This window comes from Corvus moneduloides, chromosome 9 (assembly GCF_009650955.1).
Source record: "Corvus moneduloides isolate bCorMon1 chromosome 9, bCorMon1.pri, whole genome shotgun sequence".
Classification (NCBI taxonomy): domain Eukaryota; kingdom Metazoa; phylum Chordata; class Aves; order Passeriformes; family Corvidae; genus Corvus; species Corvus moneduloides.
In genome coordinates this window covers 26,325,758-26,340,723 of record NC_045484.1, presented here as the reverse complement: position 1 = coordinate 26,340,723, position 14,966 = coordinate 26,325,758, and the positions used below count along the sequence as shown (strand labels likewise).

The window sequence follows — 14,966 nt, the reverse complement described above, 5'->3', positions numbered from 1 at the left end:
TCATCCTACTGAAATTAATTGAATTATAAGTATTAATAACCTGATTTTGATCAATGCTTTTAATTCTGTTTATTGCTTCTTTTTATTTTTAGGCATGTACTGGTATTGAAAATATTGATGAAGCTATAACGTTGCTTGAACAAAATAACTGGGATTTAGTGGTAAGTATTCTAAGAAAATGACTTCATAGATCAACCCCACATAACAGTGACATGGCATCGTGCTGAGACAGCTGGTAGCTTTATTTCAAATTTGGGGGTGTCTCGTGGCTGGGACAAACAGTTTGTTCTGTGCAGACTGTTTCTGGTCTGTTAAAACCTCATCTCCAAGTAAACGTGAGCCTGAGTTGTACAAACCCTGCTCTGCTCTGCTCTGATTGTCTTCAGGCTTTTTTCATTTCTTTCTTGTCCTCTAAATCCATGTCTCATACTGTGTTTAGTTTCCTTTTGGCATCATTTTGTAAGAAGTATTATGAAGGGTAGTGTTTTTAGGAGAAAACCTGTGTATACACAGATGGGTTTTTGAGGATTTAGGTTCCTGAGGAAGAAATGGAAGGTAAACCAACTTTTTCAAATTTCCATGTGCTTTTTGTTTAAAGTGAAGATTGTTGCTCTCCTATTGTTGGTGGTTATGCAAAATGGAGTCAGATGATTAAAGCCATAGCTTTATTTAGATTTGGTGCTACTCAGACACCATTAACTAAACAAAACAAAAAAACCAACCAACACTCATCCTGAAAAAACCTCATCTATTTTGTAACAAGGTTCAATGTGCATGCAAATAGGAAGAAACCAAGCAAAATAGTTGTAGGTGTTTTAAGACTTTTCATAGGATTAGTAAATAAAGAAACTATTAATCCAATTTCTTAAGGTTTAGAAGTGTAAAATACAACAAACTTAATTAAAAAGCAAGTGATCTTCCTTTAAATCGTAAAACACTTGATTTCCTCCTTTTTTTTTTTTCTCTTTTCCAAATGAATGACCTTTGGACCAGTCCAAAATATCAGAAAGTTATTATAAAAAAAATTAGATTTCCAAAATTGGCTGTGGACATAGTTTCAACTGTAACCTATTGTGAAAAAACAGTACATAGTCCCAACACTTGAAACTACGTGTTAAAATGAACACAGAGTCTTTATTTTGCAACATGTCACAGTATAAGCAAGAGTAAGATGCCAGTGAGCAAAAAGGGAGTGCCTGTCATCAGAGGCTTCAAACAGAAAAACCCAGATGTGTGTTGACAGAGTGGAGGAGTTAAAGCATCTTTTGTCATAGTAGTTTGTAGTGACGTGGCATGAGCTCTTTTGAAAATTCAAGTGTTTATTGGAAGGCAAGGAATAGCCTTATGCATTCTGTTCAGGTTATGAAGTTCCCAATACAATCCATTCGATCCGTTGGATGTGGTTTTGGGGGATCTGTAAATTGTGTGCATTACAATAAAAGCTCAACAGGTTGGATTGAATGGTAGAACTGCCATGAAAAATGGTCAGAACAAGTAAGTCTCTTCTGGGACTCCAGAAGGAGCAGAAAGAAGAGTGAAATATCTAAAGCTGTGAGAATGGCTGTGAGAACACCTTTAAATACTTAATTTTATTAGTGATTACTAGATGATCTAGAAGTAGAATATAGAGAGAAAAGAAGTAATGACCTAAATGTGCAAGCTTAAAAAAGGCATGGGGAAAGTAAAAAATGGTAAAAAATTAAGGATGCAAGAGGTACTTGAGGAAGGTACATGGTTTTTGAAACTAGGCAGAAGATGAATGAGAGGAATGTCTATGAAAAAGAAAAAAGTAAGTTGTAGAAGAAAAAAAATAATATTGAGGAGAGGTAAGTGAAGAAGATGCCCTAAGGGTCTGTCATTAGTAGGACACTGTCTCCTTTTTATTAAAAGCAGCCTTCTTGTAAAAGAAGGAGTGTGAGTGGAAGCCAAATCCTGCTAATCTAACAAGGAGGTAGAAGCAGAAGAATGAAGGAAGAGAAGATTGAAGAAAAGGAGTTCCTGGATTGAGAGAGAATCAAATATCTCTGTTAGGCAAGGGTTTTTCGCATTTCAAAAGTACTTGAAGAAAGGCGCATGACTTATGAGAAATGTAGCATTTTTTATTTTGGAATTAAAAGTGTATGATCCATGTGTGGTGGGGTTTTTTTGTGTTTGTGGTGGGGTTTTTTTATACCTTTGATTCAGTAGTCAAGTATACAGATTCAGTGCGTAGAAACTGGGGAGGGTTTGTTTTAATTCAACCAAAAGGTCTTGGAGTTTTTTTAGCTGAGATGAAAAATTAAAGAAATCCTTTAGTTTGGCACTAAATATGTCATTCAAGTCAGAGCAGAACTTTTTTTTGATTTCTAAGGAAAACCAAACTTGAAGAACTTGGTTCACAGTTCATGACGACAGTAGTGAAATGATGATTTTGGTAAGGGTTCCTCTGCCATCCTTTGGGTCCCAGTGTTAAGTAAATGGGAAGAACACAATTTCTGTTTTCTCTAATTTCACTTTGTTTTGTGCATCTGATTCAGAGGCTTTTAAATGTTGATTCCTTTACTTCTATGATGTTGGAAGTAGAATCAGAAGTCAGTATGTGATGAGGAAATCTTCTGTGAGGCACCCAGGCTAATAAGTAGAAAGCTAAGCAAATCTCATTAGGATGTCATCAACCAAAGTTCAGGATACTCCTGTAGCAAAAGGGGGAAAACCCAAACACGTAAGTTAAGGAAGTTCTTGTCTCAAAGCAATTGTTTACTCTTGCTTTTCAGTCAGGCTGTCTGTATCTCAATTCCACGTTCCTGTTTGGGAAAAAGCATCGTGCACTATCAGAGGCTGTGCTAAAGACCCAGGTGGAAGATTCCCTTGGGCACCTGTTGCTTCTTGAGCTCTCTGACACTCAGCTCAAGGGCGTTGTTATTTCTCTGGGACTTCAGCCAAAACAACCAAAAGAAGGAGCCCTGGTGAGCTAGAAAGCAGAAGGATCCCAAACAGAAACAGGGAAGTAGGTACTGACATGGGCTGACAGAGAAGTAGATCAGAATGCACAGAGACAGCAGAGGTTATTAAGTTCACAAAACAAGTTTCTTACATTGTGCTACAAGTACTGTGTGTTTGTGTAAGCTTTTCTAAGGATTACTTTGTTTGCACTGAGGAAATATTCCTTCTGCTTACTTTGTCCCTGCGTTTTTTCCCCCCGGTCTTGCTAGATTTTGGTATTAAGGGTTAAAGTGTCACCAATGTCTTTCCTATAACTTGAGTGTTACAATGTTCTATCTTTTGGACATTCAGTTTTACATTTAAACAAAGCCAAACTTGGGTTAAGTATAAGGGTCTCCTTTCTTGGTTTAGTTTTTCTAATAGCCACTTTTGTTAAGAGTTAAACAGAATTCCTTTTTCTTTTCAGTTTAGAACTGAAACATCAGCTTCCTATTTTTGAACTTTAAAAGATTACTTACCCCCAGTTAGAAGTCTTCATCTCTAATCCATGATACGGGATACTCTAAGACAATATTAACTGCTTCTAATTTATCTTCAGTTTGGTAATAAATAAACTGGATTTAAATGTCTCAGAGTTGTATGTGTTTTGTAATGTTCAAAGCAGTTGTATATGTTTTTCAGTAGCTGCTTGAAGCAGTATGGGAAGCTGTCTCTCCTAAATGTTTGGTTGCTTGGCTTTGTTCAGGTGCTCGAAATAAAATCGGTCACAAGAGTGCTGCAGAAGAATTCATATGCAGTAACAGTGTAAAAATTGCTTGGTAGCATCATGAAGTCTAATTTTGCCAATAATTAGCTCCCCTCTGCTGCATATGACTTGGCCTTTGTGGTGGTCTGCTGCATATAGAGCAGCTTCGGGTTTTTCTGTGTTAGAACACTGTAGCCTAATTACAGGGCTTATTATAGGCTGGGCGACGAAATGTTTCAGATGTTCTGTGAGCTATAGAAGATCAACATAGATAATACAATGATCTCTTCAGGCATTCTGACATAAATGGATCCCGCTCTCTTAAGCCTCCCAGGGTTGCTGATATGTTATTTCCTGAGTGTCATTTCTTTCAGCTCTATTAATTTACAGTAATTTTTACCATCTGAGGAAGCAGAAGTTAGGAATTTCTGTCCGTTGTAAAGTTTGATGGTTTCATAGCTTGGCCATTTAGACTCTGACCTTCTTTTTGGCATGTGAAGGTGAGAATGACACATAAATATGTCTTAAACTTTGTGTAAAAACAATAAAACTGTGAAAAATCCCAACTCTGTCTGTTGAAATGTTTCTGATGATGGTACATATTTAAAGGAAAATGACTCGTTAGTGACTTGATCTTGTGCAGTGTGGACCTTTGTATATGTGAGGTTATTACACAGGTGAGACCTCTTTGCTCTCTTGAGATCCAGTGCTTGCATCTGTGCAAGAAACTTGGTCTGCTCTACCTTTCACAGATTTAATGAAAAATTCAAGTCCATCATATGCAGCATGGCTTTATATTCTGTACTATTAATCAGAACAGGTTTTTTGAATGAAGAGCAGGATTCACCACACTTGATTTTCTGCTTTTTCCAAGATGGCCATTTCTGTTGTTACTCCTGTTCCCTGGTTTAAAATTGTTTTTATTTCATGTCTTTTCCAAGAGACATTGTAATATAGGTACTTTTTAGTGTTGTTTTAAGAAGAAAATAAATTTCATCAAAATAACAGGGGGATAGGGGTGTTTATTATCCAATATTCTATTTACTTGTAAATGTGTGTATAATGATTGTGTGTATATGTATGTGTGTGTGTGTATATATATATATATACACACCCCTGTTTTTTATTTTCAAAATGACCTTTGTGCCTTCCTGCTATACTTGGCCTGGTTGTTCTATATTCTGGTAGAGGATCAAAGCGCAGTATAACTTCAGTAAAACCAGCAGTAAAGTGCACCTGGAGGTGGGATGAGTTGCAGTTCGTGTCATACTCAGATTCCAAGAATCACCTGACAAGAAGCAATTCTGTATCTTGAAGGGAGAAACTGTGTATTTTGAACATCTGTTTTTATAAAGCTTCAGTTCTCAACTATAGTTTTTAATTTTAATAACCTACACAGTAGATGGGGGTTTTTTGCATGTTGCTTGTAAACCTCTTGGAAAATAGTAGCTATTTGTCAGTCAGGATTTTTTTTGACTATAAGTACTAATTTTGTATATGTATATTTACATCTACATAATGTGTTTTGGAAAAAAGCAACTGAACAGACAAAAAAAAATTGAACTGAGAAAAATTAGGTAGGACTTGGCAATTTTTCTTTTTCAGTTTCTCTTGGAGGTGCCCATTTAGGTGGGAATGGCAAAAAATGGGCTCTTGACAGTTATCAGCAATCTGATATTTTTGTCTCTTACTGTGTTCTAACCAGTAACAATCCTTCTGTTATAATGTATAGCAAATTTCAGTGCAAGCCGGTAAAATTGATACACTAACATTGCCTTTTGTCTGTCTTTTCTCTCTGGTTTGCCCTGCTACAGCTTTGACATGGTATCTCTCTGTTATTTTGATTTATTTGAATTAGTCCAGAAACTAGGTGATTAATTTGAGTTTAGTGCCTGGCCCTTTCTTTTCCTTAAATGTGGGGCAGTGTTCAGTACATGCTTGTGTCGTGTTCAGCATCTCTCTTGTTGCATTGCAAGCAGGCTGTGTTTTAGTGGCTGGGAACCAGGACTGCACGTTATGGTGATGGTGTTCATCACACTGACCCTTTTATCTTGTACTGTTGACCTGCTGTTTTCTTTGCTTTAGAATTGCATACTGAATATGGCGCATTTTTGACAGCACTCACTGTGGGACCAGTGGGAAGTTCAGGGTATGTTCCTCTCATTAGGATTAGATCTGAGGGATTTTCACTGTTAGGAACACAGGCTTGTCTGTGTATTAATAACATTCTCCCTGTGGTCAAATGAACAGTCACATATGCCTGCTGGAAGCAGAGGTTTTGTATCCATTTTTTTTCTTTTTAAGGAGCATTAAGAGTTTTGTTTTAGAAGGGTGTTCTCTTGTGGATGGTCGTGTCCTGTGGAACATGGTCTTGTCAGCTCAGCAGGTTTATGCTCACTGTTACTGCAGTGAGGAGCCTGTCCAGCATTCACAACCCTGCTGCCAGCAGAGGGAAGGAAGAAGGAACACAGAGTTAGATAATCACAAGGAGTGTTGGTGGATGGGCATCCCACTGCTGCAGGTGTCCCACAGGAGTGGTGCCTGTTCTCCAGGAAATTCAGGAGTTGCAGGTTTTTTTGTGTGTCCAACTGCAGCATTAATCTCTCCTAGCAGGACACAATTGTATGTGAACTTGTCTTTTATAAATGACTGTAGAAATTCCCTTTGGAAGTCTTGTATGTATTTTTGTTAAATTAGGGATCCCTGCTTGCAAAAATTGTATTTCTCATTCTCTGTATTTCTAGCTTTTTGCATCTTTCAAAGTGGCATTTCTGTGTCTTTGAGTAAGCTCAGATGCATGCTGTGTATTTTATGCAGCTGTGTGGTAGCACAGACGACTTGTTAATTCTTAAAAACAGTATTTAATTAATTGGTTTTACTTACTTCCAAATGCCTTAATCTCTGGTAAAACATGTTTCCTTTTAATGTATTTTTTTTTGTGGAAGATTGTATGAAATGTGTAGGTCTATAGGCAGTTGTAATTATGGTATGGCTTTCCACATAGCTGTGTGCACATTCATTCATTTAAAAAAAACCCAAACCAAACCCCCAAAAACCTGCTTTATTCATGTGAGGATAACAAAGGGGTTGTGATTATGTGTTTTAAGGCTGTATTTTGTTGCTGTGATGATATATATGAAATTTTAGTTCTCTTTCTGAACAGAAAGAGAGTGGAGAAGATTTTTAGGTAAAACTTTGCTGGCAATATAGTAAAGTAAAATGTAAATTCTGTCTCTCCTTTTCAATTAACAGATGGAATTTAGTTACTTCAGTAATTTAGGTTTTTTGTTACGTAATTTTACTTACTTAAGAAATAACCTCCTTAAGTTTTTCTTGTATAGTGATCAAACAAGCAATGGTACTAATAAATTTAGATTTCTGTTTGTGGTGAAAGACTTTTGTTTCTTGTAACAGAGAATTTTGTGTTCTGAGAATAAACAAAAAGCAGCACCTGAGATCCCAGTAGTGCCTGATAGTACTGCTGGAGCTCTATGGATGCATCACCCACCTGCCTTAGTTTTTGCAAATACTTTTTTCAGAGGTGCTTCCTCTGCACTGGTAGTTTCTATGAAGATTGCTTAGCATTAATTTGTCCTGAGACATTCAAATTTCAGAACAAATTTCTAGAATATACTAACAGTGAAGTAGCTGGTATGAGATATCTGTAGTTTATTACCCCATGACTGGTTGAACTAAAAATTGCACCCATCTTATAAACATGTGTTTGACAAGTGTTTAGTCTGTCATTGAGTCATGTTGGGACTGTGTGAGTAGGAGAAAAACTAAGTAAATTATTTAAGAACCAGCATCTGTGCCAGTGCTGTGGCTATTTTGCAAGTGAACCTCGGTTGTGATAAATTTTACCATAAAAGCTAGGAGTCATCTAGAGCCATCAGGCTTTCAAAGCAGAGTGTCTTAAAAGTGGATTTACTTATAATACTGTTGAATATCTGAACAGGTTCTAGTTTTATTTAAATAAACTCTCCTTAGCCTGTCCTAGAAGCCCTGGGTTGCTGCCCCTCCAGCAGTACAGCACAGGCTGTTGGAGAAATACTGTGAGAAAACTTGCATGTTACATACTTTGGCTTGGGATTTTCTACTTTCCAAACTTTTCAGCTAAATCTTGCATAATTTTTTTTTTATTATGGATTAGTGATTAGGCAGTTGGCTGACTACAGTTGGGGTCATTGGAACACTGTTGATATTTCATGTTATTGTGGCTTTTCAGTGAAGGGGCCTTAGGCTTTTGGCAGTACTTCTGTGACTTTTTGTGTCCTCAGTTCTTGTGCCCTGAAATTTCTTCCCTGGTAGTACTTTCTAAGAGCTAGTATGTTGTTACAATGAGTGATTAAAAAAACTCCACTTTTTTTTTAAAAAAAACTGAACAAAAAAAATATTGTCATGAGGTAGCTATCCTTAAACCTCTCATTTTAGTGTTGCCACCCAAATTTACATAAAATAATTAGGAGAGGGGTAAAAATATGGGAGTTCAGAACATAGGTATTTTTCAGTATTCATATCAAGGCATAGCCTTTGATTTCTTTGTCTCCTGCTTTCTAGCTTAATGTTTTAAGGAGTAACGAAATATGTTTTGATATTAAGCATAAGCATTCCTTTCTGTTAGAAGGTGAAGCAGCATTAAAGTCAAAGTTGTGACATTAGTGACTAAGACCAAGATACTTGTATGTGTGTCAAAGTAGCAGGTACCTTATGGTCTACTTTCCCTTTCTATGTGAACGAGTTTTGAGTGGGTTGTTGAGAGTAGATTGTTTTCCTTTATTCCTGCTGAGCTAGAGTCAGCTCAGGTAGGTGCTTATCCTTAAGCTTCTTATAAATCTGTACATGTTCTTTACTTTCGTTATGCCAGGAAAACACATTCAGTTGTGGATTTTTTTTTTTATTGAGATTGAACTTTGGGGAATTAGGTAGTGACAATATAAAATTAAGGAACTGTGCAAAATGTAGTGGGTTTTTTTTCCTCAGAATTTTAGAAGTACATCTAGCTGTTGAAAGGCTTCCTAGTGCATTTAGGCATGTTGTAGGAGTGACAGGAAAAAATTTGCTGAAGCCACCAAAGACGTAGGGAGAAATGGGAAACCACATCTAGAGTGCTAATTGTAAACTATTTCAACGCGTGCTCTCTTGCTGATGAAGTGAATCATCTGTATGAATGTATTCATGTGGCATTTTTTGGTGAAATGTTAATTTTTTGCTTTATTAGCAATTCTATTGTTTAGCAGCTTTTCATGAAGTATATTTGTTGTAAAGAAAGCAAGCTGAAATAAAGCAGAATGCATAGAAGACATTTCATTGTGGTTCAATTACAGTTTTTGGTTAAATTTTAACCACGATGGGGACAAATGTTGTCATTCTGTATAAACTTTGTGGGTGTAACTTCACGTCTAGCACTTGGAAATACTTTTGAGACTTGCAAAGCTGGGGAGATGCCAGCAAGTATAACAAGCTACAGGAAAAAGCTGACTCATTCCTTTGCCTTGAAAAGCCTGCCAAGAATAACACAGGTAGGGATTGCTTCTCTTACTACTGGGGCACAATTAGTAATTTGGTTATTTAAATATTACTGAATTAATTTAAAAGTCTAAATGGAATAATATTTTTTATAGCCTAGACTCATAGCAGTCAATTTTTGTAACCTCTGAAAGTAATGGTTTCAAAGTAGCTGTGTGTATAGCAAGGTGATCTTGTTTGTAAAAAGCCTCTTAAGTTAAAGTAGTTGGTATTTCTGCAGGAGGTTTCATGGAATTTCTTGTTTAGAATACACATCTCAGACTTGCTTGTAATAGGTGAGAGATTTGGTAGTTGCATAAAGCTGTTCAGAAGCCACGTTCCTCTGCTTGGCAATCTGAGAGTCCAGTCTGGATGTCTTGGGGCAGAAAGAAATGATGGTAATTAATACAGCTGGTTTCAGTGAACCTTTGTTGTACTAATCCAGATTGACTGCAGTATTTGACTAATACTTACAGTATGTTTTTGTCAGCACCAGTTACTAAAACTTCTGCTGTTTATTTTGGAATTTTCTACTTTTTTATTATTGTAAACTGATCGCAAGAGAAGTCTATGCGTGGTCTTACTTTTTATCCAGTTTCCCATAATCACAGTATGAGCAGGTCAGAACAAATGTTTTGATCTGCCTGCACCTGCCAGTATCCATTGTTACCAGTTCTGTTGAAAATTAGCCTAAACTAGTATTTGCAAAAAAGAAAGTTATTAGAGCAACATAATTTCAATACATTCACTGTTATCACTGAAATATATGCGTGTAGTAGAGCCCTGTGAGTTAGTTTCACTTTAAGAAATACTTCTGTGCTCAAAAGGAACTAATAAATCTTTGTACTTCTGCTGTTTTGCTTTACTGTTGCATATGAAAATATGTTCCTTTGTCACTTAGATTTATGGTTTGGAAGCAGTTTGAAATTCACTTTTGCTTTTTCAATCCTTTCATGGATGCTTTGTCTCTCTAATGCTTTCCATTATCATTTAATTATTTCTTTTCCTCTTTCTGGGTAATATTGGTTCAGTTTGAAGTTTTTTTTCCTTTCTTTTAAAAGAAACCATTCTCTCCATCGTAGAAAGCATTTGGAGTTCTATCATCCATTTATTTTGTTTGAACATCAAACAAAAATGGATTTTGAATCTTAGGATAAGAAGTTTATCACGTGAAAGCGGAAAATTGGAGTAGAAATATTGTATGTCAGGGAGAATATCACATTTAGCCCAAATTAGCAGTAGAATTATTTGCAATGGAATGACAATTGTAAACAAAGTAGTATTAATGACCCATTTTGTGCTGTGAAAATACATAATAAAATAGAAAAGACAAGAAATATTATTTTTAATTTATTATGGATTACTTAATGAGGGCTTTTCAGTGTATTTCGTTACACTTTTTAAAATTCAACAAATCTTGAGTGATCCTCAAGCACAGATGAATACTGGCTAATGTTTCCAAAATATAACAGCCATAGTTTTTTTATTATACAGAACTCAAAACCACAGTGTGTTTGTCTTGTGTGTCATCTTGCCCTCTGTAGTGAGGTTTTGTATGGAGGTTTTGATATTGTATTCACTTAAATAGTCAGAAAAATAAATCTAATATTAAATGCTGAAAGAGTCAGTGAAAGATTAAAACAAGTTTTTCTTTGTTCTGAGTGTGAAACAACAAAATAACCAATTTTTGGTTATAATTTAAATACTGTCCTACAAGCAGCTAGCACCTCTTCCTGTCTTTACTTCTGCTAGTATAGAAAACAGCATGGGGTAAACTTTCTGCATTTGTGATTTGAGAGAAATTGTTTTTATATTGAGAAGATATTAAATATATAATAGGAAGGAGAGGCAAAATGAACAGCAAAGACACAAAATGCAGAACTTTGGTTTTTTTATCTTGCCAGGCATGTTAAACTGAAAGTAAAATCTGAGTTTGTAGCATTTGGGGGAGAATATAGATTTTTGAAAATCGTAATAAATTAATCCTCTCATCAAAAAAAGCTCTTACTGAGTTTCATAGAAATAACTAAATACGTGGTTTATGAGGCTATTACGTTAAGCTGAATACAAGAAAAATATACTAATACTGTAAATCTGAATGTATCAGAAAATCAGGAGGTTGGAAGAAAACACCCCATGAGCAAGTTCCTCCATTACAATTCCCTGTGACTTTCTGAAGCACTTGATGCCATTTGTTTGGATATCTTTGGGTTTTGGATCATCTACTGTGGCAGTTCCTATTACCCTGTCTCAAGGTCTCATTCATATACTGTGTTTGCTTAATATAAACCTCCTCAATTTTTAGCTAAACAAATGTAAAGCTCTGCGTGGGCTTTGATAAGTAGATTCAAATGATCTCACTTGCTGCAGTCAAACCTAAATAAAGCTTTTGGAATTCTGTGGGAGCAGCTTGTGCTGGTTTTGTTAAGCTGGTTTGGTTTTTTTCTCCTGGTGAAACTCGTGCATCTCTCAGGTGTGCAGGGTATTTCCAGCCCTCTCCTCTGAAAGGATTGTTCTTCGAGCACTGTGCTGCTTCAGCTTGCTTTCTCCTTTTGCTTATGGGTGTGTTTTCTGGTACCCTGTTTTGGAGAGTTGATCTTGCATTGTGCTTTGTAAAAGCTCTTGCTCCTCACTGGGCTAGAGGTTCCAATAGGGAAATTGTAAGGAGTCTGTATCTGTCAGCCAAAACCATTGTGTGCTGTGCAGGTTGGAAAGGGGAGGGGAGGAAGAAGAGGTGGCCACTGAGGAAGAGCTCCCTTCTCACCCATTTCAAAAGCCTTTATTGCACTTTTGCCTGAGCCTGCCTTTAACTCTTAATTCATCTACACATTTTAAATTGTGGAAATTTGAAAACTACCTTCCATCTGTAGTTTGTGAAGAGGAAGGAACACCTTTCCTCGTTTGAATATTTAATCAGTATATGTAGACTTCTGCTTTTAAATAATATGGTTGGTAAATCCAGTCCATCCTCAAACTTTGTGAAAACTGAGTATTTACAACTTGTGAGTTTAATGTTTGTGCTATCTAAAACCCCGCATTATTCATAGGATCCTGGGATGAGAATCACTCTGAGATGTACTTAATTGCTTTTAAATGATTAGCACTAGAATTGTGTATTTTGAAGGAAGTCATTGACATTGTTGTTTCAATAGATAATTAAGAAATGGTGGTTCTTGGTTTTCTTTCTGACACTGTTTTGTAGTCATAAAAGACAGTCACAATTAGTCAGAACTGACTAATCTAGTTAAGTTAATATTCCCTTGAGGAAAAGTTCTAAATTTCAGTCTGCTTTGCAGTGTTCTTTAGGTGCCTAAATAATTTCAGAATGCCACGGACTTTTTATGTTGCCCAAATTGTTAATGAATTTGATAACCTTTCATTAAGCCTATTGTTTTATTATTCCCTGTGTTTTGGGGAAACAAAAGAGCTGGATTTAATATATTTCAATACTGTAATTTGGAAGCGTGCTGCTGAAAAAAACACATGAAAAATATTGTTACTTTAAACCTTTGTAATGGGCACTTGTCAGTCTAGTATTACATCACATTCTTGTCATCCTTTTAATTTAAACAACTCCCAGGATTCACAATATGTTTATCAAGATAACCAGTACTGTTGGATGATGGAGTCGCATGTGCTTGAGATTGGAAGTCGTTTCTGGATGTCTCTCTGGCCCAAAGCAGGTCCAATTAGGTCAGGTTATGCAGTACTCAATGAATTCTTAAACAAGCTGTTCCAATTCCTGGATATATGATTGATATCGCTAAACAAAATGTATAAATCAAGAACAGCTACATTCAGTTTATAATTTAATGAAATAAATTGTGGGCCTGGTAGTTGTTTGAAGGTTGTCATCAAAACAGAAATTACCCTGTTTCAGGATTGGACAGTGTTATAGCAGAATTTGTATATGGATAGCACTGAGATACACCTAGGATTCTTGGCTTTGGGAAAAATCTTCTGAAAGCCCTGTAATTTTCCATTTAAGGTGAACTTTGCTCTTTAAATAGTGATAGCATTAGGAAAGGCAAATGCCTGTGGAAGCTGTGGTACTCTGGATCCAGCAGGGACACTTGTGGATATGCAGTGTGAGAGCAGCATAAGCAGAGAGTGCTACTTCCCTGGCGTCACTCTCAGCAGCAGGTTATTGGGAGCTGAAGGAGCTTTCTGATCCAGACATGGTTTCTTTATATTTAATAACCCATAAATAGATTTAATGCACTGGTTATTAAAATTGTTTCGAGGGTAATACACATTTTTAATGAACATAAATTAGTCACACAGGGTGGTTTTGGTGATCAAAGATCCCTGTTTGGAGACATTAAAAAATGTAGTATATTTGAATGTTTGCATAACCATAGAGATGTGATCCTCTCTCAAAGGGGGCTGACACTGGGGAAGAACAGCCTGGAACAGATCTTGCCTTAGTAACGTGTTCTTGGTTTAATTTTTTTTTTTATAGTCACAACCTTCTCCCAATGAAATTCTAAAGCAGATGGTTGTTCCTTTTTCTTTTTTTCTTTACAGGGTCTACTTATAGCTGTCTTGTTAGAACATGGATATTTAATATTTATGCAGTATGTACATGTGCACTGCTACCATTTGCTGTCTACGTTATTTTAGTCTTCCATCTTGCTTAACAAACAGTGTCTGGACTCTTTAGTTTTACAGCGTGGTTAATAGAGGTCTTTCCATCAAAAAAGTACATAATGCTTCTGCTGTTTTTTCTTACTCCTGTGCCCCTTAAATGTCATCAAGTTTACAAAACTGGGGATATGAACAAGTGAGTTATTCAGTTTTAAAGAAAATAGCTTGGATCCTCTATCATATTTAACCCCTCTAACTCGGCTCAGAAGAAGTTTGAGCTGATTTAATCCTCTGAGACAGAGCTTTGACAGAAGTGTAAAAATGCCATGTTGCTGAAGCAGCTTCTTTTCCCCAAGTAAAGAGAATTCTGTTGCACCAGCAGATCATTATTAGTGTAGGTTCTGTGGTACAAAACCTGTATTTGTCTCTGTATCTTACAGATGCAAAATAAAGGATAATTTTGTCTCTCAGCCAACTTTATCTGTTGATTGACAGGAATTAAATGTATGTTGCTGGAGAGTATGGGAGGGAGAAGGCAATCCAGAAAAACACAAATAAACCAAAACCTCCTACTCTTTCCTGGAGGTTTATTAGATGAACACGATCAGGAGTGGTGTATGACTGCAAAAACCACAATGATGATAAATGAGACACGTTAAAAAGAAACCACTGATTATTGCCATGCACAGTGGATAAACTGATTTAAAAACTGATCTGGTAGGGAACTTTGTTTTTGCTGTAATTTGATACAGCCTCATGGGTTGTTGCTGTAGCTTATGGGTTCCTCTGACCTTTTCCTTCTCTGCTTTTTTAATTAGTATTTATGCAATATTTATTTCTAAATGTGGGATAAATCTTATTGCAGTATCATAGTAATTTAGCTGAGCTCAGCAATAAAGCCTTTTGACTTCATGTAGCCTTAACTATTAATGTAAATTGTAAAAAAATCATGTTTATATATTCAGAGAAAAAACAGCATTTAAATCTTGATTATATCTATTTTTGTGTTTATCAAGCACTCATTTAAGCTACATTTTTTAATGTCAGTTTCTACAAATGCTGTTGATAGATGATGACTGTCAGTTGTTCAGTCACAGGGTATGGCTTTGTCCTCCTGGAGTACCAGGGAATCTATGAACTTCTAAACATCAGTGTTCCCTTCTTCACTGGGCACCAGACACTCATTCACCAGGTGTTCTGGCCA

General features: G+C 36.3%; 1 protein-coding gene across 1 annotated transcript in view; it reads left to right on the top strand.

Moving 5' to 3' along the window:
- The window catches only part of FAF1 (Fas associated factor 1), a 151,845-nt gene that overhangs the window by 16,608 nt on the left and 120,271 nt on the right, over nucleotides 1-14,966 (top strand). The window contains exon 2 of the mRNA XM_032117346.1: nucleotides 93-161. Coding sequence (XP_031973237.1) covers nucleotides 93-161 — 69 coding nt within the window. The remainder of the gene's footprint in view (nucleotides 1-92; nucleotides 162-14,966) is intronic.